The 23,820-nt window shown below is 40.5% G+C and overlaps 1 protein-coding gene across 7 annotated transcripts in view; it reads left to right on the top strand.

Moving 5' to 3' along the window:
* Positions 1-23,820, top strand: part of TMC1 (transmembrane channel like 1) — a 386,362-nt gene that overhangs the window by 233,319 nt on the left and 129,223 nt on the right. For 4 of the 7 annotated variants that reach the window (XM_049710780.1, XM_049710774.1, XM_049710775.1 and 1 more), the window contains 2 exons: positions 7,567-10,539; positions 22,338-22,500. The exons of 1 other annotated variant lie outside the window; for it this stretch is intronic. In XM_049710780.1, the coding sequence (XP_049566737.1) occupies positions 22,485-22,500 (16 nt within the window). In that variant the 5' untranslated portion in view covers positions 7,567-10,539; positions 22,338-22,484. Of the gene's footprint in view, positions 1-7,566; positions 10,540-12,923; positions 12,975-22,337; positions 22,501-23,820 lie in introns of all 7 variants that reach the window. 2 more of the 7 variants (XM_049710776.1, XM_049710777.1) reach the window with 2 other exon arrangements.

The following is a 23,820-nucleotide window of genomic DNA, read 5'->3' on the forward strand; positions in this document are numbered from 1 at the left end:
ATAAGAGAATGAGTATTCCATTAATAAGGAATTCTTGATTTTTAAAAAATATAGTCTAGCACAGAAATTACTACTTAGTAATTTTTTAAAACATCTTTAAAACATCTTTATTGGAGTATAATTGCTTTACAGTTAGTTTCTGCTGTATAACAAAATGAATCAGCTATATTCATACATATATCCCCATATCCCCTCCCTCTTGCATCTCCCTCCCTGTGGTCCTCCTTATCCCATCCCTCTAGGTGGTCGCAAAGCACCAAGCTGATCTCCCTGTTCTCCCTGTGCTATGCGGCTGCTTCCCAATAGCTAGCTATTTTACATTTGGTAGTGTATATAAATCCATGCCACTCTCTCACTTTATCCCAGCTTACCCTTCCCGCTCTCTGTGTCCTCAAGTCCATTCTCTACGTCTGTGTCTTTATTCCTGTCCTGCTCCTAGGTTCATCAGAACCACTTTTTTTTTTTTTTTTTTTTTTTTTAAGATTCCATATATATGTGTTAGCATACGGTATTTGTTTTTCTCTTTCTCACTTACTTCATTCTGTATAGCTCGGGGGTAGAACATTTGACTATCTAGTAAATTTTGAAGGGAAATCTGAGGGAAATTTTTTGAATTGCTATAATTTTCAGAGTTTTCTCCTGAAGTAATGTAGATGATGATCATGTCCCCCATTCTAGAGAACTTACTGTGGTCCCAACTTAAATGCAGCTTCTCAGACAGTCCCTTCCTGGTCTCCTATTTAAAACATATGCCTTAAGCCCCACACCCCATCACCTGCCTATACAAGACCAATATTTATCTATCCTATTACTCTGATTTTCTATCTAAAAGGATCTTATTTTCTCGTACACTAATCTATCATTCCTTGTACACTATAATGTCTGCTTTCATCTCATGAGTAATTAAAGCCTGGAAGCCTGGGAGTTATTTTTGAATCTTCCTTTTCCTTGCTTTTTCCTACAATTCTTTAAATTCACCAGCTAGTCTTGACTATTCTAAGTCCAAATATGTCTTGAAGTCATCTGACTCTCCCAGCGTTCACTGCTGTCATTGTAGTCCAGGGCCCCCATCGACGCTCACTGCACTATAGCAGTCTCCTGTCTGTTGTCCCACTTTACTGCATCCCCATCTCTAACCTATCTGCACAAAGGAGCCGGAAAGAGTTAAATAAAAATACCAACTGTGTTGTTCACTATGCCATTTTACTATTCCAGGCCCTGTTATATGTGGATTCTCAATAGTATTGGCTGAATGAAGGCACAGAGAGAAATAAATGAGCAGAGAGAATGAATTGACAGAAAATCTCCTTCTGTCTCATCTTACAGAGGGGGCTAGTGACACTTGAGCTACTACATGTAGTAGTGACACAGAGCTACTACATGTCAGGTTTGGGACTAAAACCCAATTTTTCTAAGAATGGTCAAGGGTTTCTTTATAGAATACACAGTCATATCTCCTCATTACTTTTTTTTTTTTTTTGCGGTACGCGGGCCTCTCACTGCTGTGGCCTCTCCCGTTGCGGAGCACAGGCTCCGGACGCGCAGGCCCAGCGGCCATGGCTCACGGGCCCAGCCACTCCGCGGGATGTGGGATCTTCCTGGACCGGGGCACAAACCCGCGTCCCCTGCATCGGCAGGTGGACTCTCAACCACTGCGCCACCAGGGAAGCCCCCTCCTCATTCCTTTTTACTCTTAATGAATTAGTTGCATTTTATTTCACTTTACTGCACAATCATTGTTCATCTGGATTGGAAAATTGATACCCATTTTCTGTAAAAATCATTAAATTACTGAGGAACATAAAGGAGTTAAGAAGCAATTCATAATCCCTCTGAGCATGTAATTTTTACTTTCATCTTTATGCTTTTCTTCTTCATTGTTATTTTTTGCCATAAGTATGCATTTATTTTTATAGTCAGGAAATATAGAGTTACATCAATGTGTTAAGAATTTCATTCATGGGAAATAACTGCTGGTGATATTTTAATGTAATTTATTCTAATGTTTTGTGGGTTTGTTTGCAATTTCTGGGATATGAATTTACATAATGCACAGAAAGATATTTTAAAGAATGCTAACCATAAGTTTAAGAAAGTAGGATTCATAATTTTAAATGTGGTCCACACAATTAATAAATATAGCTTAGCATACTACTTCTAATCCCTTGAATTTTTATAGCAACTGACTTTGACTGCAAAATGTTCACAGTCTTAGAAACCTAATTATTCCTTAGAAAAATCCTTTGAGAAAGGGAAAATAAATTTTGTAGACTTTTTATTAGGTAATGATAGCAATAGCATAACTCTACCTATGTATCTATATATATTTTTAGAAGCCACATTAATATATAAAAAATATTTGACATTTTCCCAAGGATTTTCTCTGCAGAAATTGTTTTTGGATGTATGTATAAAGCCTTGAAGTAATTTATAAGCTTCTTCTCTGGTCTCCACGTATGTTGGCAGACTTACTCATGTAAAATATATGCTTGAAATTTACTATAATATTTGTTATTAAAATAAGCAGTCTTATCTAATATGTAGAGGAATAAATTAAAGGAATTTTAACACCAAAGTTATCTTTTCTTAATTAAACAAGGATTGTATTTATTTTAAAATTACATGTCATACTCAAGCTGCCCTCAAATGTAATTTAATTTTCTATTATCTACATTTTAAACTAGCTATTTTTTTTCATTGTTCATCTTTCTTAGTTCTTTAGGCACTATCCACCCCTTCCCCAACTCTAGCAACCAAATTAATTGCATTTTGCATCAAACTAATTTAAAATAGACCAAAGAACCAATTCCATAGGCCAATTTGCAAAAGCATTATGCACCTACATATACAATCAGAAAATGCATTTCTGATAAAATGCATTAAAAATAATATAATATAAATTAATATAATTTTAAAAAATTAAGTGCTTAGCATAATGCCCAGCACAGAAAAAGCACTTGGTACATGTATGTCAATGTCTTTGTAATTGTCATTTTTATTGATGATGTGTATTGGTACTACTAAAGGTTAATGGGATGCCTGTATTATGCATGATAATATTACAGTTAGGGTGACTATATGTCATAGCTGGCCTGGGAAAACCATGGTTTGTGTCCATTGTCCCAGTGTCCTTTACAGCTTAATATTTTAGCACTCTCAAAAGTGTCCTGATTTGGATGATCAATCGCATGGTCACTGATGTATAGTACAAAAGTAACCGTGATGAGAAGGCCCCAGTACAGTCATCACTCATCTCTTGATTTGGGCTTAACTGTATTCAGGTCTAGTGAGAGGGTGACTGGCCTGAATGACAAGACACTTTCCAAATGTGGGAAAGTATATTTAACATTAATAAACTCATTCCAGTGCCTATCTCCTCTTATGTTTTGTAAATGAAGAATCAGACAACATTTAAGAAACTGAGACCACAAGCCTTTACCTCACCTCACCCTTCCTGTCAGAGTTGTTTTTAGTTGGGATTTGGTTTTGGATGAAAATTTAAATAAATTTCTTAGACATGCCCATCTTTTCATTTGGCAGACAAGATGGACTAGAATTGGGGTGGTCATAATCATGTTTGTGGTTGTGGCACAAACCAGTGACACTTGAGTGGCAGTCTTTCCCATACCAGCTACTTGTGATTTATTTTGGGGTTGTAGGCACTACTTCCATTCTTGATTTTTTTTTTTCCTTCAGGGGTGATCCAATCTGTCAACTTAAAAATAGCTATGTAGTCATATACATGTAGTCTGATTGCCACCCTCCAGTTTGATCTATGTATTGCCTCTGTGGTTTGTCGATACACCTCAGTAGGTCTTATAACTTGAAATTGTGCTTTACTATGTGTCTTACATCTTTATGACAATGTCAAATGGATGTACCATGTCAAAGACAGTCTTCTTCACTGTCCTCTATTAGAGAAAGTTCAGTGATGGCTCCAGAATCTCCTGGATTTAGTTCTGGCTGCACAATTCATGAGGCTTAGTGCAAATTGAAAATGTAGAGCTTCATGTTAAAAAATTATTAGGAATTTCAAGGTGGCAACAGCAGAACATTAAGTCAAGAATGGGGCCCTTCTATTCGTGAGATCCCGTGCAACTGCATAGATATTGTACCATGCAGTTAGCCCTTTCATCTTTTAGTCTCCATTTTCCTTCCAACTGACAATTATGGACCACTTATTATGTATGAGGCACTATGCTTGTTATTTAATATAAAAATAAACTAATTTTTAGATTCTAATATTCCTGCTTTTAGATTTTGATGATTAAGACCCTCATCAGATAGATAAAATAGCACACAAATTGTGGCTATATTTTTGTCGCCTTCAGATCAAACACTTAGCTGTAATTTCCTATTCATCAGTCCTAAGTTGCAGTTCCTCTCCTCCAGATTCTTATGATCTATGTACTAACTATAGGATCCCAGCAGTCCCCGTCTCCCTGTATCTCTAACCATCCCACACATTGCCTGTTCTATTCCTACAGAGAGATTTATTCATGGCTAGGTAATAGATCATGCTATTAAGGTGTTAGTTGAAATGGGTTTAAAGCAGGGGTTTAAACTCAGATGTCTCCAGGGGTTGGGCAGATAATATGGAATGTTCTTTTTCTGTTGTCAATTAATTTCATTTTTAAAAAGACTCAATATAGGCAGAAAAAAATAACTTCAGCCCAAAGTTAACTTAAGAGTTGTCAGTTTCCAATTTTTCTTTTCAGTCAGATTTACTGGAATATAATTCATATGTAATCAGTTCACTCTTTTAAGTGCATAGTTCTATGAGTTTTGACGAACACCTACATTTGTTTAACAACCACCACAGGCAAGATATAGAATCCCCCAAAATTCCCTTGTGCCTTTTTGTAGTCAGTTCCTCCAGCTCCTGAGAACCACTGGTATGTTTTTTTGTCTCTGTAGTTTTGCCTTTTCCAGAATGTCATATAAATGGAACCCTACAGTATGAACCCTTTGGAAACCGACGTCTTTCACTTAGCATAAACATTTGAGATTTATCCATGTTGTATTTGGGTTGTTTCTACCTAATTTTCAAAGATATGTTTCCTACCTTCCTTCCCTCCCTTCTTCCCGTCTTCTATTCTTCCTTTTCTCTTTCCTTCTTACTTTCCCTCTCTCCTTTTGGGTATCAATTGTACAAAAGTAAATTAATCTTGGTATTTGTTTCATAATACACTATTATTATTGGCCCATGCATAGCTTTTATTTTAATAATTTTATTGAGATAAAATTGATATACAATAAACTGGACATACTCAAGTATACAACCTGAAAACTTAGATAGATAGAAACTATCACTGTCACTGTATTTTCTAGAAAATTTTGTAAATTAAATAATACAGCATGTACTTTTTTCTATCTAGCTTCTTTCACTCAGCATGATTATTTTGAGATTCATGTATGTTGTATGTATAAATAGTTCATTCCTTAGTATTATCAAGTAGCATTCCATTGTATGGCTGTATCACAATGTGTCTATTAACTTGTTGATAGAGATTTGGATTGTTTTCAGTTTTGGTTACTATAAATATTCATGTAAAAATCTCTATAGGGACATGTGCTTTCCTTTCTTTTGGTTAAATAAATATCTTAGAGTGAAATAGCTAGGTCATATGGTAAATGTACGTTTAACTTCTCAAGAAGTTGTTAAACTGTTTTCCAAAGTATAGTATGTACCATTTTACATTCCTACCAGCAGTGTATGAGAGTTCTAGTTGGGATTAGCCAGTCTTTTTCATCTTTTCTCCTATACTTGGTATAGCCAGTCTTTTTAATATTAGCCATTTAAATAAATCTGTAGTGGTATCTACTGTGGTTTTAATTGCATTTCTCTAATTACTAGTGATGTTGAGTATCTTTTCCTGTGCTTACTTGCCATCATTGTCTTCTTTGGTGAAATGTCTGTTTAAATTTTTTGCACGTATTTTATTGAATTGTTTGTTTTCTTATTAACTTTTTTTTTTTTTTGCGGTATGCGGGCCTCTCACTGCTGCGGCCTCTCCCGTTGCGGAGCACAGGCTCCAGACGCGCAGGCTCCGCGGCCATGGCTCATGGGCCCAGCCACTCCGCGGCATGTGGGATCTTCCCAGGCCAGGGCACGAACCCGTGTCCCCTGCATTGGCAGGCGGACTCTCAACCACTGCGCCACCAGGGAATCCCCTCTTATTAACTTTTGAGAGTTGTTATATATATTCTATTATATATTCTGATTTTGAGTCCTTTTGCAGATGCATGAGTTGCAAATATTTTCTCCTTGTCTGCGATTATGTTTTCATTGTCTTAAAGTACCTTTTGAAGAGCAGACATTCTGAAGTTTAATAAAGTCCAATTTATCAGTTTTTTCTTATGGATTGAACATTTGGTATTATATCTAAAAAAAAGATGTCTCTGCCTAACCCATAGTCTTCTGTGTTTTCTTCTAAAATTTTTACAATTTTAGATTTTACACTGGTTTACAGTCTATTTTGAGTTAATTTTTGTACATGGTGAGATGCAGATTGAAGTTATTTTTTAAAGTTGAAGTACAGTTGATTTACAATGTTGTGTTAGTTTCTAGTGTATAGCAAAGTAATTCAGTTATACATATATCTACATACTCTTTTTCATATTATTTTCCATTATGGTTTATGACAGGATATTGAATATAGTTTCCTATGCTATACAGTAGGACCTTGTTGTTTATCTATTTTATATAGAGTAGTTTGTATCTGCTAATCCCAAACCCCTACTTTATCCCTCCCCCACCCTCTTTCCCCTTTGATAGCCATAAGATTGATTTCTGTGTCTGTGAGTCTATTTCTGTTTTGTAAATAAGTTCATTTGTGTCATAGTTTAGATTCCACATATAAGTGATATCATATGGTATTTGTCTTTCTCTTTCTGACTTTTGAAGTTCTTTTTTTAATGTATGGACATCCAATTGTTTTGACATAATTTATTGAAAAGACTATTATTTCTCCACTAAATTGTCTTTGTACCTTTGTTAAAAATCCTTTGACCATGTATGTGTGGGTCTATTTCTGGTCTCTCTTTTCTGTTGCAGTGATCCATTTTGTCTCTCTGGATACCGGTATCACATTGTCTTGATTACTGTAGCTTGCTAGTAAGTCTTGAAGTTAGATAGTGTGTGTCCTCCAGCTATTCTCTTCTTTTTCAAAGTTGTTTTTCCAGTTCTAAGTTATTTGCATTTACATATAAATTTTTGGTTTTAGCTTGTTGATTTATTCACTTTTGCTATATAACATTCTGTTTTGTAAATATTCCATAATTTTTATATTCCATAATTTATATATTTTTCAAAGTTTTGCTAAGAGTTTCCTATCAAAAACAGTGCTGATAAAATGCGTAGTATTTGAATCCTCATGAATATGTACAAGAGTTCCTTCTGCATATTCTTAGTAGTAAATTTGCCAGGTCATAAGTTAAGCAAAAATTTATCTTCACAGGATTTAACTGGATTGTTTTCCAAAGTGGTTGAGCTAATTTATACTCTTATAAGACACATACAACAGATCCTATTTATCCTAATTGTCCAATATTTGGTATTGTCAGGCTTAATAATCTTGCCAAACGGTGAAAATTGATACCTGTTGGAGGAGGTCATGAAGAGGATATGATCGCTGGTGGACCCATGAGCTGGACTTGGGCAATTGGAGGCTTCTCACCCCCTCCCCTGTCCTTGGAATGTATGTTCTGCCTACAATTCCCATAGCCGGAGCTGTTTTGAGGACATAGCCTTGAGAGAGTAAGGTGTTGAGACCATCTGGAGTGAATATGTGACTGAACCCAGTTAAGGCCTCTATATAAACTCCTAAGATTCTGGCAGATGGGTGCAGAGATCTACTTGTCTTGTGATGCCCAAGACAAGTTCTCCTGTAAGTTCCCTTGCTTATTAAAATTGCCACCTACCAAGTAGGTGCAAAACCAACCGTTGTTGAACTGGGCAGGAGACTGAAGAAATGGATCTTGGAAAAGAGGCATCCATGGGGGAATCCCAGGGTTGGCCATCATTCTTCATGTCAAGAGGGGTTGCTCATATGTTAGATGCTTGTGGACCACCACATGAGTACAGCGATGCCCTGAAAATGCCCACTGGTTTAATGCACTTGTTTGAAGAACTGAGCATAACACAGTGCTGCAAAGGAGAGAAATGAACCGCTGCACAGTGGGCTGGCCTCTAGGGTGGGCAGTACAGCTTGACACTGATGACCAACCAGAGGCTGAAGCTTGAGTGAAAGTTGGAAGAAGAACTGAGGTTAGAGAAGGATGTGCACTGTCCACTGCCCTGCTCGCTTCGGGGCTGGCAGACAAAGTGGGAGAGAAGGATGATTAAGTTGGAGACTTCAGCATGCTGTTTTGCAAGGCCAGGAGGGCTCAAGCTGCCATGGATTAAGGTCTGAGCACCTGTGACAAAGCCCGATTGGGACACTAAGTGGTGGACTCCCTGGGAAAGTGAGGAAAACAAGGGTGGATTTTATGGTGATTGACAGTGAAACTGATGATACACCCCATGTCATTGGACCCGTAATTCAAAGGAAAGCAAAAACACAGCAACAACAATCCCAGCCAGTAAGGCAGCCCCCAATTCAGGAAACATACCTGATGAGAGAATATATGCTCACTGAGCTTATTGATGTAATTATCAAGTTCCAACAAAAGGCCAGGAAAATATCCAGGAATGGTTAGTATGGTTACAGGATTGAGGGGCAGGGGAGAGGGGGCAATGGCATTTCTCTGACTGGGCAGGAGGCAGAAAAAAGAGCAATATCACCACACAGCCTTCTCTCCAGCTCAGGGGGGCTCAGGGGTGAGGGGCAATGGGGAGGTCAAGGCACTCACTCCCTTATAGATTGGATTATTCTATCCTACAGGGAAGCTTGACCCAGTAAGGGGGTCTCTCTGGACATATGAGGCCCTGGATATATTTAGAGGAGGTACAACAAATTCTTAGGGAGTGGGAAATGAGGTAGGCCATCTACGCCCCTGTCTTTGAAGGCCCTGATTGGGCTACATTCACTGCAGCAATGAAAGCCAAGATACTCCAGTATGCCTTCGGTACCTGGTATGCGGCACTGATACCCATGCTGAGCCCAGTCATAACAGGAGATGTTTTTGATGTTGGGCAGGCTACTGCTGATCTGGGGGATACTGACAAATCCCAGGAATAGGTACAGGATGTGGGAAAGACCTAGGACAGAGAGGGAGCTCAAGAAGACAACAGGCTAACCCAATTGGCTGTAAACGGTCTGGTATGAGCAACCCAGAAGCAAATGTGGTTTGACCTCATTGCTTCAGGGATCACACCTGAAAAGATAGACGGGCAACCTAACACTGTGTTAGCTGGCCTGTGGAAAGCCTTGAAAGCTGAACAAGAGTTCAGACCTGCCCCATCTGCCCTACCATCCCTGATGTACCTACTGCTACAGCAGAGGCCTCAGGGATACAGTCCTATTCGGGGTGGGTACCTCCCACTCCCCGGGTGTAGGATATAAGCCAAGATGGCCTCCAAGTGAGGGCCGTTGGGGGCAATTGGAGGCCACATTGAGCTCACTATTCACTGGTACCCCAGAAATAAACAAAAGGTGACAGCTCTGATTGATACTTGAGCTGAATATACTCTAATACCTGGTAAACTTCAGGAATTTTCTGGGCCTTTCAGCACCATCGATGGTTTCCAAGGGCAGTTGGTTATGGTCAGGAAGGTCCCTTTGACACTGCAAATTGGATGTTCTCCCCCACAAGAATATGAGGATTTTATCTCTCCAATACCAGAGAACATATTGGGCACGGACATCCTGCAAGGCCAAACTCCGCAAACCTCTATCGGTGAATTCTGCCTCCAGGTTAGAGTAATCAAACCAGTACTGCTGAGGGGAAATGCCAACTGGGAATCAGTAAGCCTACACTTCCCCCTAACGAAGAGTGGTAATTGTCAAGGAAATAGGAGAAACTATCCAAGAACTGCACTGAGTGGGTATTCTACACCATGTCCATAGCACTTTCAACAGCCCATTATGGTCGGTAAAAAAAGGCAGATAGCTCATGGCAGATGATGGCGGATTACTGAGAATTGATCAAAGTTACGCCCCCCATTCATGCAGCTGTGCCCAAACTTGGCACCATCTTAGATAATTTGGCCACAGTCCTAGGAGTGGACCATGCTGTTCTGGACTTAGCAAATACTTTTCTTCAGAATACCTTGGCTGCTGAGTCACAAGTTCAATTTGCTTTCACATGGAAGGCACGATAATGGACTTTTCAAATTCTTCCCTGAGGCTACCTGTACAGCCCCACAAAATGTCATGGGATGGTGCCTGGAGATCTGTCCCTGTTATTCTTCCCCACATCTGTAAAATGGACCCATTGCTTTGATGATATAATGTCGACATATGAAGCCTTGCCTCTGCTGACTTCACACTCTGCAGATTTTGCTGGAACACCTGTGAGCAAGTGTATGGGAGGTGAATACACAGAAAACTGAAGGTGCAGTCACCAATGTAAAGTTTCCGGGAGTCATATGATCAGGTAAGATGTGAATTGTCCCAGAGCTATTATGGACAAGGTGCAAGCCTAGCTAATCTGTAAGAACATGAAAAAGGTGCAAGCTTTTATAGGAATTTTGGGGGTTTGGAGGACTTATATTCTCTACCTGGCACAGTGTTTCCATTCCTTATACTGCCTGGTAAAGAAAGGACATGTGTGAGCCTGGAGATCAGAACAACGAGCCACCTTTGAGAGGGCAAACATACTAAGGAGATTAAAGCTCTAGGCATCTCCCAAGCAGGGCTACCATTTGAGTTAGATGTGTCTGTGACTCCAGAAGGTATGCGTTGGGAACTGTAGCAGAAACAACAGAAGGAGAGAGTAGCCCTAGGATTTTGGTCCCAACTCTGGAAGGGGGCAGAAACCTGGTATAGCCCATAGAACAGTGGCTCCTAGCAGCATATACAGCACTCTTCCAGTAGAGCCTCTCATGAAAGAACAGTGTATCATGGTAAGAATTTCTGTTGCTGTCAAGGTTGGATTGCGAATATATTCCACCGACCTACCTCTGCCATAGTTCAAACTCCCGCTTTGACTAAGAGGCATGCCTGTTTGCAGAAGAGGACTAACCTGTCCTCCAGCCCACTGTCTCTAGAAATGCAGGTACAACTAGGCCCTATAGAACATGTAGGTTTTCCAAATGCCTCTGTCCCTAGTCCTGTGGCAGCCCCTGTAGGCTGTAGAGAGGGAATAGTGGAAATTGCTGCTGATGCCCAGTAAACAGAGGGGTCTAGTAAGGGCAACCCACCCACATGGACTGCACTTGCTATTCAGCCCAACACTGACACCATCTGGATGGAAACAGGAACAAACCACAGCAGCCAATGGGCTGCACTCAGAACATTTTGGCTGGTGATCACTCATGAGCCCTGGCCATTTCCCTTTGCACTGAAAGTTGGACTGTGGGCAACTGCCCTCCTCTACCTTCTTGGGGTTGACATGGCTGGTGTCACCACTGCACGGAGGGAATTGGAAAGCACTAAAGCAGTACATAAAGGAAGAACAAACTAGAATTAGTACTCTTAATTCATCTGACATTAGTGATATTGATCCAAAAACCTGGCCTGTGGCACACACTATCAATGGGTATTCTTTTTATGTCAATCAAACTACACAGCCTATCAAATTGCTGACCAGAAGGGTCCTATGAATACCATCATCAGAGCCATGGGTGGCTACACTTAGAATTAGGATGTACTCACCTCGGCTTTTGGACCTGTGAGCACCCATTCACCCCTACACTGGGACCAGAAAAAGCATTTTAAACAGAACCTGCCTTACTGTACCAGGGATATAAGATAGATATCACCAGAACTGCGCATTCTATTACATCAGAAGATAGTGACTAGTTTGGTACAGAATGGTCACACCATACAGGTATTTATTGGGGAGACCCAAATGAAACCCAGTGGTTCTGTGGCATGAATCTTTGGCCATGGCTTCCATCTAGGTGGTTCGGCCACTGTACCCTGGGTTTTCCCTGGGCACAGGAGAAAATCTATCCCACAGCAACAAAAGTTGCCAACCTCCTTCTCAAGGCGAAGGGTGCATTCTGTTTTCCATTGGTACGATCATCTGGCTGCCATCTTTGTTCCTTTCATTGGCCTGGAGGATGGTATAGCTCACATAAAAGCCCTTATTAAATTCACCCAGCAAGCCTTATGATAGCCGACAGAACCTGTCCTTGCTGAACACTAAAGTGTCTCTAACGAGGAAAGCTGTCCTCTGAAATAGGGTGGTCTTGGACAATATTACTGCCTCCCAAGGAGGCACTGTGCCATTACCCAGGTAGAATGTGTGTGTTCACACCATGCAGCATTTTTACTAAAGCACACGGGGATACAAGTGAACACCCTGAGTAATCCAACCCCCACCTAGGGAGCTTAATAAATCAGTGGTTTGGATCATGGGGCTTTTAATGGAAAAAATTGTTTCTTACTTTGTGAATTGTTACCTTAATTTGTGTTTTCTCTTGCACGTGCCCATATTGTTGCTGTGGTATTTGCCTCTAATGTAGCCAGATAGCCGCAAATGAGCCATGCTAATGAAATTTCTTGTTGACCACTCAGGGCACATTGTAGAAAAAGGGTTGCATGTAAAATTGTAAGAGCCAGCAGGAGGGGTGGAGAGCTGGAGGAGGTCGTAGAGAGGATGTGACTGTTGTTGACCCTCAAGCTGGACCTGGGCAATTGGAGGCTCCTATTCCCCTTCCCTGTCCTTGGAAGGTGCATTCTGCCTGCCCTCCCTGCACCAGAGCCGTCTCAAAGACACAGTCCTGCAAGAGCAATGTGTTTTTGAGACCATCTGGACTGAATACAAAACCTAACCCCGTTAAAGCCTCTATATAAACCCTTAACATTCTGCAGGGCAGTGCCGAGATCTACTCGTCTTGCGACCACCAGAGACAAACCTCAAATGTGAGTTCCCTTGTTTATTAAAGCTACCAGCTATGAATCTGGAGTGGCCTGCCTCTTTCTTTGGTCTCCTCTTGCCCTCCATGCATGGAGCCAGTTTCAAATTTCACCCGGGGAACTTCTGAGGTTTAAACTAGCATGCCCCTACCACTTGTGGTCTTCATTTGCATTTCTCTAGATGACATTGGAACTTTCTTCATATGTCTATTGGCTGTGTGTTCCCTCTTCTGTGAAATTACTGCTGATGTTTCGTTCATTTTTTTGTTGTTACATCTTTATTGGAGTATAATTGCTTTACAATGGTCTGTTAGTTTCTGCTTTATAACAAGGTGAATCAGTTATACATATACATATGTTCCCATAACTCTTCCCTCTTGCGTCTCCCTCCCTCCCACCCTCCCTATCCCACCCCTCCAGGCGGTCCCAAAGCACCGAGCTGATCTCCCTGTGCTATGCGGCTGCTTCCCACTAGCTATCTATTTTACATTTGGTAGTGTATATATGTCCATGCCACTCTCTCACTTTGTCACAGCTTACCCTTCCCCCTCCCCATATCCTCAAGTCCAGTAGGTCTGTGTCTTTATTCCTGTCTTACCCCTAGGTTCTTCATGACATTTTTTTTTCTTAAATTCCATATATATGTGTTAGCATACGGTATTTGTCGTTCTCTTTCTGACTAACTTCACTCTGTATGACAGGCTCTAGGCCCATCCACCTCATTACAAATAGCTCAATTTCGTTTCTTTTTATGGCTGAGTAATATTCCATTGTATGTATGTGCCACATCTTCTTTTTTTTTTTTTTTTTTTTTGTGGTACACGGGCCTCTCACTGTTGTGGCCTCTCCCGTTGTGGAGCACAGGCTCCGGTCGCGCAGGCTCAGCGGCCATGGCTCACGGGCCCAGCCGCTCCACGGCATGTGGGATCTTCCCGGACCAGGGCACGAACCCGTGTCCCCTGCACCGGCAGGCAGACTCTCAACTACTGCGCCACCAGGGAAACCCCCACATCTTCTTTATCCATTCATCCGATGATGGACACTTAGGTTGTTTCCATCTCCGGACTATTGTAAATAGAGCTGCAATGAACATTTTGGTACATGACTCTTTTTGAATTATGGTTTTCTCAGGGTATATGCCCAGTAGTGGGATTGCTGGGTCATATCGTAATTCTATTTGTAGTTTTTTAAAGAACCTCCATACTGTTATCCATAGCGGCTGTACCAATTCACATTCCCACCAGCAGTGCAAGAGTGTTCCCTTTGCTCCACACCCTCTCCAGCATTTATTGTTTCTAGATTTTTTGATGATGGCCATTCTGACTGGTGTGAGATGATATCTCATTGTCGTTTTGATTTGCATTTCTCTAATGATTACTGATGTTGAGCATTCTTTCATGTGTTTGTTGGAAGTCTGTATATCTTCTTTGGAGAAATGTCTATTTAGGTCTTCTGCCCATTTTTGGATTGGGTTGTTTGTTTTTTTGTTATTCAGCTGTATGAGCTGCTTATAAATTTTGGAGATTAATCCTTTGTCAGTTGCTTCATTTGCAAATATTTTCTCCCATTCTGAGGGTTGTCTTTTGGTCTTGTTTATGGTTTCCTTTGCTGTGCAAAAGTTTTGAAATTTCATTAGGTCCCATTTGTTTATTTTTGTTTTTATTTCCATTTCTCTAGGAGGTGGGTCAAAAAGGATCTTGCTGTGATTTATGTCATAGAGTGTTCTGCCTATGTTTTCCTCTAAGAGTTTGATAGTTTCTGGCCTTACATTTAGGTCTTTAATCCATTTTGAGCTTATTTTTGTGTATGGTGTTAGGGAGTGATCTAATCTCATACTTTTACATGTACCTGTCCAGTTTTCCCAGCACCACTTATTGAAGAGGCTGTCCTTTCTCCACTGTACATTCCTGCCTCCTTTATCAAAGATAAGGTGACCATATGTACATGGGTTTATCTCTGGGCTTTCTATCCTGTTCCATTGATCTATCTTTCTGTTTCTGTGCCAGTACCATACTGTCTTGATTACTGTAGCTTTGTAGTATAGTCTGAAGTCTGGGAGCCTGATTCCTCCAGCTCCGTTTTTTGTTCTCAAGATTGCTTTGGCTATTCGCGGTCTTTGTGTTTCCATACAAATTGTGAAATTTTTTGCTCTAGTTCTGTGAAAAATGCCAGTGGTAGTTTGATAGGGATTGCATTGAATCTGTAGATTGCTTTGTGTAGTAGAGTCATTTTCACAATGTTGATTCTTCCAATCCAAGAACATGGTATATCTCTCCATCTATTTGTATCATCTTTAATTTCTTTCATCAGTGTCTTATAATTTTCTGCATACAGGTCTTTTGTCTCCTTAGGTAGGTTTATTCCTAGGTATTTTATTCTTTTTGTTGCAATGGTAAATGGGAGTGTTTTCTTGATTTCACTTTCAGATTTTTCATCCTTAGTGTATAGGAATGCCAGAGATCTCTGTGCGTTAATTTTGTATCCTTCTACTTTACCAAATTCATTGATTAGCTCTAGTAGTTTTCTGGTAGCACCTTTAGGATTCTCTATGTATAGTATCATGTCATCTGCAAACAGTGACAGCTTTACTTCTTCTTTTCCGATTTGGATTCCTTTTATTTCCTTTTCTTCTCTGATTGCTGTGGCTAAAACTTCCAAAACTATGTTGAATAAGAGTGGTGAGAGTGGGCAACCTTGTCTTCTTCCTGACCTTAGTGGAAATGCTTTCAGTTTTTCACCATTGAGGATGATGTTTGCTGTGGGTTTGTCATATGTGGCCTTTATTATGTTGAGGAAAGTTCCCTCTATGCCTACTTTCTGCAGGGTTTTTATCATAAATGGGTGTTGAATTTTGTCAAAAGCTTTCTCTGCATCTATTGAGATGATCATATGGTTTTTCTCCTTCAGTTTGTTAATATGCTGTATCACGTTGATTGATTTGAGTATATTGAAGAATTCTTGCATTCCTGGAATAAACCCCACTTGATCATGGTGTATGATCCTTTCAATGTGCTGTTGGATTCTGTTTGCTAGTATTTTTTTGAGGATTTTTGCATCTATGTTCATCAGTGATATTGGCCTGTAGTTTTCTTTCTTTGTGAAATCCTTGTATGGTTTTGGTATCAAGGTGATGGTGGCCTCGTAGAATGAGTTTGGGAGTGTTCCTCCCTCTGCTATATTTTGGAAGAGTTTGAGAAGGATAGGTGTTAGCTCTTCTCTAAATGTTTGATAGAATTTGCCTGTGAAGCCATCTGGTCCTGGGCTTTTGTTTGTTGGAACATTTTTAATCACAGTTTCAATTTCAGTGCTTGTGATTGGTCTGTTCATATTTTCTATTTCTTCCTGATTCAGTCTTGGCAGGTTGTGCATTTCTAAGAATTTGTCCATTTCTTCCAGGTTGTCCATTTTATTGGCATAGAGTTCCTTGCGGTAATCTCTCATGATCCTTTGTATTTCTGCAGTATCAGTTGTTACTTCTCCTTTTTCATTTCTAATTCTATTGATTTGAGTCTTCTCCCTTTTTTTCTTGATGAGTCTGGCTAATGGTTTATCAATTTTGTTTATCTTCTCAAATAACCAGCTTTTAGTTTTATTGATCTTTGCTATCATTTCCTTCATTTCTTTTTCATTTCTTTCTGATCTGATTTTTATGATTTCTTTCCTTCTGCTAACTTTGGGGTTTTTTTTGTTCTTCTTTCTCTAATTGCTTTAGGTGCAAGGTTAGGTTGTTTATTTGAGATGTTTCCTGTTTCTTAAGGTAGGATTGTATTGCTGTAAACTTCCCTCTTAGAACTGATTTTGATCCATTCCATAGGTTTTGGGTCGTCGTGTTTCCATTGTCATTTGTTTCTAGGTATTTTTTGATTTCCTCTTTGATTTCCTCAGTGATCACTTTGTTATTAAGCAGTGTATTGTTTAGCCTCCATGTGTTTGTATTTTTTACAGATCTTTTCCTGTAATTGATACCTAGTCTCATGGAGTTGTGGTCGGAAACGATACTTGATACAATTTCAATTTTCTTAAATTTACCAAGGCTTGATTTGTGACCCAAGATATGATCTATCCTGGAGAATGTTCCATGAGGACTTGAGAAAAATGTGTATTCTGTTGTTTTTGGATGGAATGTCCTATAAATATCAATTAAGTCCATCTTGTTTAATGTATCATTTAAAGCTTGTGTTTCCTTATTTATTTTCATTTTGGATGATCTGTCCATCGGTGAAAGTGGGGTGTTAAAGTCTCCTACTATGAATGTGTTACTGTCGATTTCCCCTTTTATGGCTGTTAGTATTTGCCTTATGTATTGAGGTGCTCCTATGTTGGGTGCATAAATATTTGCAATTGTTATATCTTCTTCTTGGATCAATCCCTTGATCATTATGTAGTGTCCTTCTTTGTCTCTTCTAATAGTCTTTAAAGTCTATTTTGTCTGATATGAGAATTGCTACTCCAGCTTTCTTTTGGTTTCCATTTGCATGGAATATCTTTTTCCATCCTCTTACTTTCAGTCTGTATGTGTCTCTACGTCTGAAGTGGGTCTCTTGTAGACAGCATATATATGGGTCTTGTTTTTGTATCCATTCAGCCAATCTGTGTCTTTTGTTGGGAGCATTTAGTCCATTTACATTTAAGGTAATTATCGATATGTATGTTCCTATACCCATTTTCTTAATTATTTTGGGTTCATTATTGTAGGTCTTTTCCTTCTCTTGTGTTTCTTGCCTAGAGAAGTTCCTTTAGCATTTGTTGTAACACTGGTTTGGTTGTGCTGAACTCTCTCAGCTTTTGCTTGTCTGTAAAGGTTTTAATTTCTCCATCAAATCTGAATGAGATCCTTGCTGGGTAGAGTAATCTTGGTTGCAGGTTTTTCTCCTTCATCATTTTAAATATGTCCTGCCAGTCCCTTCTGGCTTGCAGAGTTTCTGCTGAAAGATCAGCTGTTAACCTTATGGGGCTTCCCTTGTGTGTTATTTGTTATTTTTCCCTTGCTGCTTTTAATATGTTTTCTTTCTTTGTATTTAATTTTTGACAGTTCGATTAATATGTGTCTTGGTGTATTTCTCCTTGGATTTATCCTGTATGGGACTCTCTGTGCTTCCTGGACTTGATTAACTATTTCCTTTCCCATATTAGGGAAGTGTTCAACTATAATCTCTTCAAATATTTTCTCAGGCCCTTTCTTTTTCTCTTCTTCTTCTGGAACCCCTATAATTCGAATGTTGGTGCGTTTAATGTTGTCTCAGAGGTCTCTGAGACTGTCCTCAGTTCTTTTCATTCTTTTTTGTTTATTCTGCTCTGCAGTAGTTATTTCCAGTATTTTATCTTCCAGGTTACTTATCCGTTCTTTTGCCTCAGTTATTCTGCTATTGATCCCATCTAAAGTATTTTTAATTTCACTTAATGTGTTGTACATCATTGCTTGTTTCATCTTTAGTTCTTCTAGGTCTTGTTAAATGTTTCTTGCATTTTGTCTATTCTATTTCCAAGATTTTGGATTATCTTTACTATGATTATTCTGAATTCTTTTTCAGGTAGACTGCCTATTTCCTCTTCATTTGTTAGGTCTGGTGGGTTTTTATCTTTATTTTTTTTTTATTTTTTTATTTTTTGCTGTACGTGGGCCTCTCACTGTTGTGGCCTGTCTTGTTGCGGAGCACAGGCTCCGGACGCACAGGCTCAGCGGCCATGGCTCACGGGCCCAGCCGCTCTGTGGCATGTAGGATCTTCCCCGACCGGGGCACGAACGCATGTCCCCTGGCATCGGCAGGTGGACTCTCAACCAGTGCGCCACCAGGGAAGCCTTGCGGGTTTTTATCTTGCTCCTTCATCTGCTGTGTGTTTTTCTGTCTTCTCATTTTGCTTATCTTAGTGTGTTTGGGGTCTCCTTTTTGCAGGCTGCAGGTTTGTAGTTCCCATTGTTTTTGGTGTCTGTCCCCAGTGGCTAAGGTTGGTTCAGTGGGTCGTGTAGGCTTCCTGGTGGAGGGGTCTAGTGCCTGTGTTGTGGTGGATGAGGCTGGATCTTGTCTTTCTGGTGGGCAGGTCCACGTCTGATGGTGTGTTTTGGGGTGTCTGTGGACTTATTATGATTTTAGACAGCCTCTCTGCTAATGGGTAGGGCTGTGTTCCTGTCTTGCTAGTTGTTTGGCATAGGGTGTCCAGCACTGTAGCTTGCTGGTCATTGAGTGAAGCTGGGTGCTGGTGTTGAGATGGAGATGTCTGGGAGATTTTCGCCGTTTGATATTATGTGGAACTGGGAGGTCTCTTGTGGACCAGTGTCCCAAAGTTGGCTCTCCCACCTCAGAGGCACAGCACTGACTCCTGACTGGAGCACCAAGAGCCTTTCATCCACATGGCTCAAGAGAAAAAGTAGAGAGAAAGAAAGAGAGAGAGAGAGAGAGAGAGAGAGAGAGGGAGGGAGGGAGGGAGGAAGGAAGAAAGGAGATAAAATAAGATTAAGATAAAATAAAATGAAGTTATTAAAATAAAAAATAATTATTAAGAAAAAAAAATTTTTTAAAGAAAAAAAACGGATGGATAGAACCCTAGGACAAATGGTGGAAGCAAAGCTATACAGACAAAATCTCACACAGAAGCATACACATACACACTCACAAAAAGAGGCAAAGGGGAAAAAATAATAAATCTTGCTCTCAAAGTCCACCTCCTCAATTTGGGATGATTCCTTGTCTATTCAGGTATTCCATAGATGCAGGGTACATCAAGTTGTTTGTGGAGCTTTAATCCACTGCTTCTGAGGCTGCTGGGAGAGATTTCCCTTTCTCTTCCTTGTTCGTACAGCTCCCGGGGCTCAGCTTTGGATTTGGCCCCGCCTCTGCATGTAGGTCACCGGAGGGCATCTGTTCTTCGTTCAGACAGGACGGGGTTAAAGGAGCAGCTGATTCGGGGGCTCTGGCTCACTCAGGCTGGGGGGAGGGAGGGGTACGGAGTGCGGGGCGAGCCTGCGGCGGCAGAGGCCAGCATGACGTTGTGCCAGCCTTAGGTGCGCCATGCTGCGTTCTCCCGGGGGAGTTGTCCCTAGATCCCAGGACCCTGGAAGTGGCAGGCTCCACATGCTCCCCGGAAGGGGTGTGTGGATAGTGACCTGTGCTCGCACACAGGCTTCTTGGTGGCGGCAGCAGCATCCTTAGCATCTCATGCCCGTCTCTGGGGTCCGCGCTTTTAGCCGCGGCTCGCGCCCGTCTCTGGAGCTCCGTTAAGCAGCAATTTTAATCCCCTCTCCTCGTGAAGCAGGAAACAAAGAGGGAAGAAAGAGTCTCTTGCCTCTTCGGCAGGTCCAGACTTTTCCCCGGACTCCCTCCTGGCCAGCCGTGGTGCACTAACCCCCTGCAGGCTGTGTTCACGCCGCCAACCCCAGTCCTCTCCCTGTGCTCCGACCAAAGCCGGAGCCTCAGCTCCCAGCCCTCGCCCGCCCTGGCGGGTGAGCAGACAAGCCTCTCGGGCTGGTGAGTGCCAGTTGGCACCGATCCTCGATCCTCCGTACGGGAATCTCTCCGCTTTGCCCTCCGCACCCCTGTTGCTGTGCTCTCCTCTGCGGCCCCGAAGCTTCCCTTCCGCCACCCACAGTCTCCGCCCGCAAAGGGGCTTCCTAGTGTGTGGAAACCTTTCCTCCTTCACGGCTCCCTCCCACTGGTGCAGGTCCCGTCCCTATTCTTTTGTCTCTGTTTATTCTTTTGCCCTACCTAGGTACGTGGGGAGTTTCTTGCCTTTTGGGAGGTCTGAGTTCTTCTGCCAGTGTTCAGTAGGTGTTCTGTAGGAGTTGTTCCACGTGTAGATATATTTCTGGTGTATCTGTGGGGAGGAAGGTGATCTCCGCACCTTACTCTTCCGCCATCTTCCCCTCGTCCCTCTAACTATATTGACAAATTCTCGTTTTGTTCATTTTTATTAGGTTTTATATCTTCCTATGTGTAATATTTGTTCAAATCTTTTGCCATTTATTTCCCTTTTGGGGGTGCTGATTTTCTTCTTGTTGATAAGTAGTTCTTTGTTTTTTATACTTTTATGAAGTGTTGTGTGAGTTGTAAGTATTTTCTACTTTAATTTCTTTGAAACATCTTTTGATGAATAGAAATTTTAAATTTTAACATATGTGAATTAATCTATGTTTCTTTGTTGGTTTCTGTGTTTAATCTTTTGTTTAGTATTGTTTTTATAATATTTTGGACAGAAAGCTTGAAGAACATCTTGTTAATTTATTTATAAGTTTATTATGGTTTCTGTTAGAATAGAATTTAGAGTTATTTTACATATTTTTAAAGTTAATATAAATTAAATTACATACTGTTCTCACTCTAGATTATAGGTCCAACAATTTGCAACAAAACTTCTCAATTTCCTTATAAATTCCCAAGTTAAAGAACCACATAACTTTCATTATAAATCTTTAAATGTAAGTACTTGTATCAGCTATATCCTATCTTACTATTACAGTTGAGATCTAATGTCCAGAATAGGAAAAAGCTAAGTGAGCATCACTTTACAGAGCTTTGTTTTAAACCATAATTCCAGGTGTGCTACACACTACTTTAGCTAAAGTCTATGTAGTAGGCTTTATATTCTAGAAGGGTCAGATCTGTGCACAAATCCATCTGTGAAGCCAAAAGCTGCCTTGGTGTAATGTGCCACCAGGATCCATTTCAAAACAGTGTTTCCTCTTGCCAAGGTCAGCGGCTATCACCGAAGTAACCAGAGAATGCCCGTGTTCTCCCTCTCCAAAGGCAGCCTCTTTTGCAACATTAGATTTCAGCACTTTTTGTCCCTTTCTTTTTAGTGATGGAAATCTTTTTTGTTTACCATTTTAAAGCAAGGATTACTACCTTCCTTTGAGAAGTGTTAATAGAAAAAAAAATTTTTTTTAAACTTCCCAGAAAATAAGTTTCCTGTTATAGCAAGTTTTATTTTCAGAGAATTTGAGAAAATGAACACAGTATCTCCAAGTTTCCCCACATTGAGATTGACAGCTAAACTGAATGCGCTGTGGCTTTGCTGCTTAAACCTGAACTCCACACATAGGAGTATCTTCTTTATTTACTCATTTAATTTACAGAGTCTGCTTAGTGGTCAGTATTTCTCACTTTTCTAAAAGTGCTTTCCCTTACACTGCCCTCTGTGCATGTATTTAGGATAAAACCCTAGAATGGAAGGTATTTAAAACGAGGCAGGCAAGCACATACAGAATGGGATGAAGCCAGATTTGCTTTGAATACCACTTGCACGATCAGCTTAGTTTTATTTCAGACATGAGCCCCACATACAACCCTTTTGACCTGAGTACTCCATCCCTAAATGGCAAACTAAACATTCATGAAAATTTAATGGTGAGGAAATTAGTACCTTCTTATGTTTCAGACTGTGAAATGGCACCAGGGAGCACTTTCAGCAACAGGCAGAACTGTGTGCATGTGCCGGACCAGACCTGAAACATTTGTCCCTTCAACCTGTCATCCTTCTTCACGTTAACCAGCAGCCGAGACGTTCTGACAGGACACCACCAGGATGCCACCCAAGAAAGGTATTTCAAAATAAAGACCTGGTTGTAGGATACTCTACCTTTCTTAGAGATTGGGCACTTTGAAAAGTTTGTTTCACAATTTTTGTTTCCTTTTTGGGGCATTCCCCTTTCTATTTTTTCTGTGGGGAGAGTCCCTTTGTTTCTTGAGGAATTGGGAAGGGTTCAATATTTCTTCAACTTCTTTTCTTTAATGGATGTATGATTTCACCAGCTAGTAAGTGCTTGAACTTACCTTTCTTTCATTTAAGAAGGTAATGGGGGAAAGCAAAATACACTGATATTCCAGTGCAGCAACTCCTACTTGGGGTTTAGTCCATAGCAGTGACCTCTTGTCAGATTGGTGTGTGGGCCGAGTTTGTGAGGGAGACCTGTCCTGCTTCAATTTGTGAATTAGATACAGTTCTGAATTAAGTCAAGCTGAAGAGTAGAGGAAAGAGGATTAAGGCAGAGAAAGCTAAGAAGAGAGACATAAAACCCTATGCGGGGGGCATTTATGTGAAGGGAAGCAATGTGATGAAACATTCTTGGTACCTGTGACTTGTCACAGAGGGGCGTTTTCAGTACTATGGAGATAGTGGGTGGCATATTCAGTTGTCATTTTGTGATGCTAATGCAGCTTACTTTGGATCTGTTGTCATCCTCATTTCAGTCCCCAAAAGACAAACTGGTAAAAATTTTAAATATGGAAAACCTGGAAATGCATATTTGCTTTTCAGCCTAGAACTTCTAATCCAAATGGCCTTGGTCTCTGTCGTTCCTTTAGCTGACTTATTTAATCTTAGAATGGAAAAGTGGAGACAGAGATCTCATGTAGAGATAATCTATTAAAGTCATCCAGGCCTGTGTCTTGAGAATCTGAGCAGTATCCTATTTAATATGCTCAGTTATCTTATGGACTTCAAACATCTGGACAGTCTTAGGAGCATCATTATCAAAACAGGTCACTGCTTTTAGAAAACAAAAACAAAACCAGCCACTTCTTTTGAGGCTCAACATACTTTTCCAAAGAGGCTATTAGAAATAGCTCATAGTTGTATATTAGCTTTTAATAGGTGGGGTTGGTTTTCCATTAATAAGTGTAGGGTTCAAATTTTATATAAGATGTTCAACTTCAGCACCTTTAGGGTGTTCCAACCTGGGGTCCTCAGGCTATTTTGGTAGTGAAGGTATTGTCAGGCTCTCTTTAGAACTCCAACAGTTTTTACAAAAACTTGCAGTAAGGCTGCTCAGGCTTATCTTAACCATTTGTAAAAATGATGCTAATCCTGAATTGTAATTTAAAATGTAACATGTTGAGATCTTTCCCCCACCCTCTCTCTT

Source organism: Orcinus orca, chromosome 6 (assembly GCF_937001465.1).
Source record: "Orcinus orca chromosome 6, mOrcOrc1.1, whole genome shotgun sequence".
In the NCBI taxonomy this organism is placed as follows: domain Eukaryota; kingdom Metazoa; phylum Chordata; class Mammalia; order Artiodactyla; family Delphinidae; genus Orcinus; species Orcinus orca.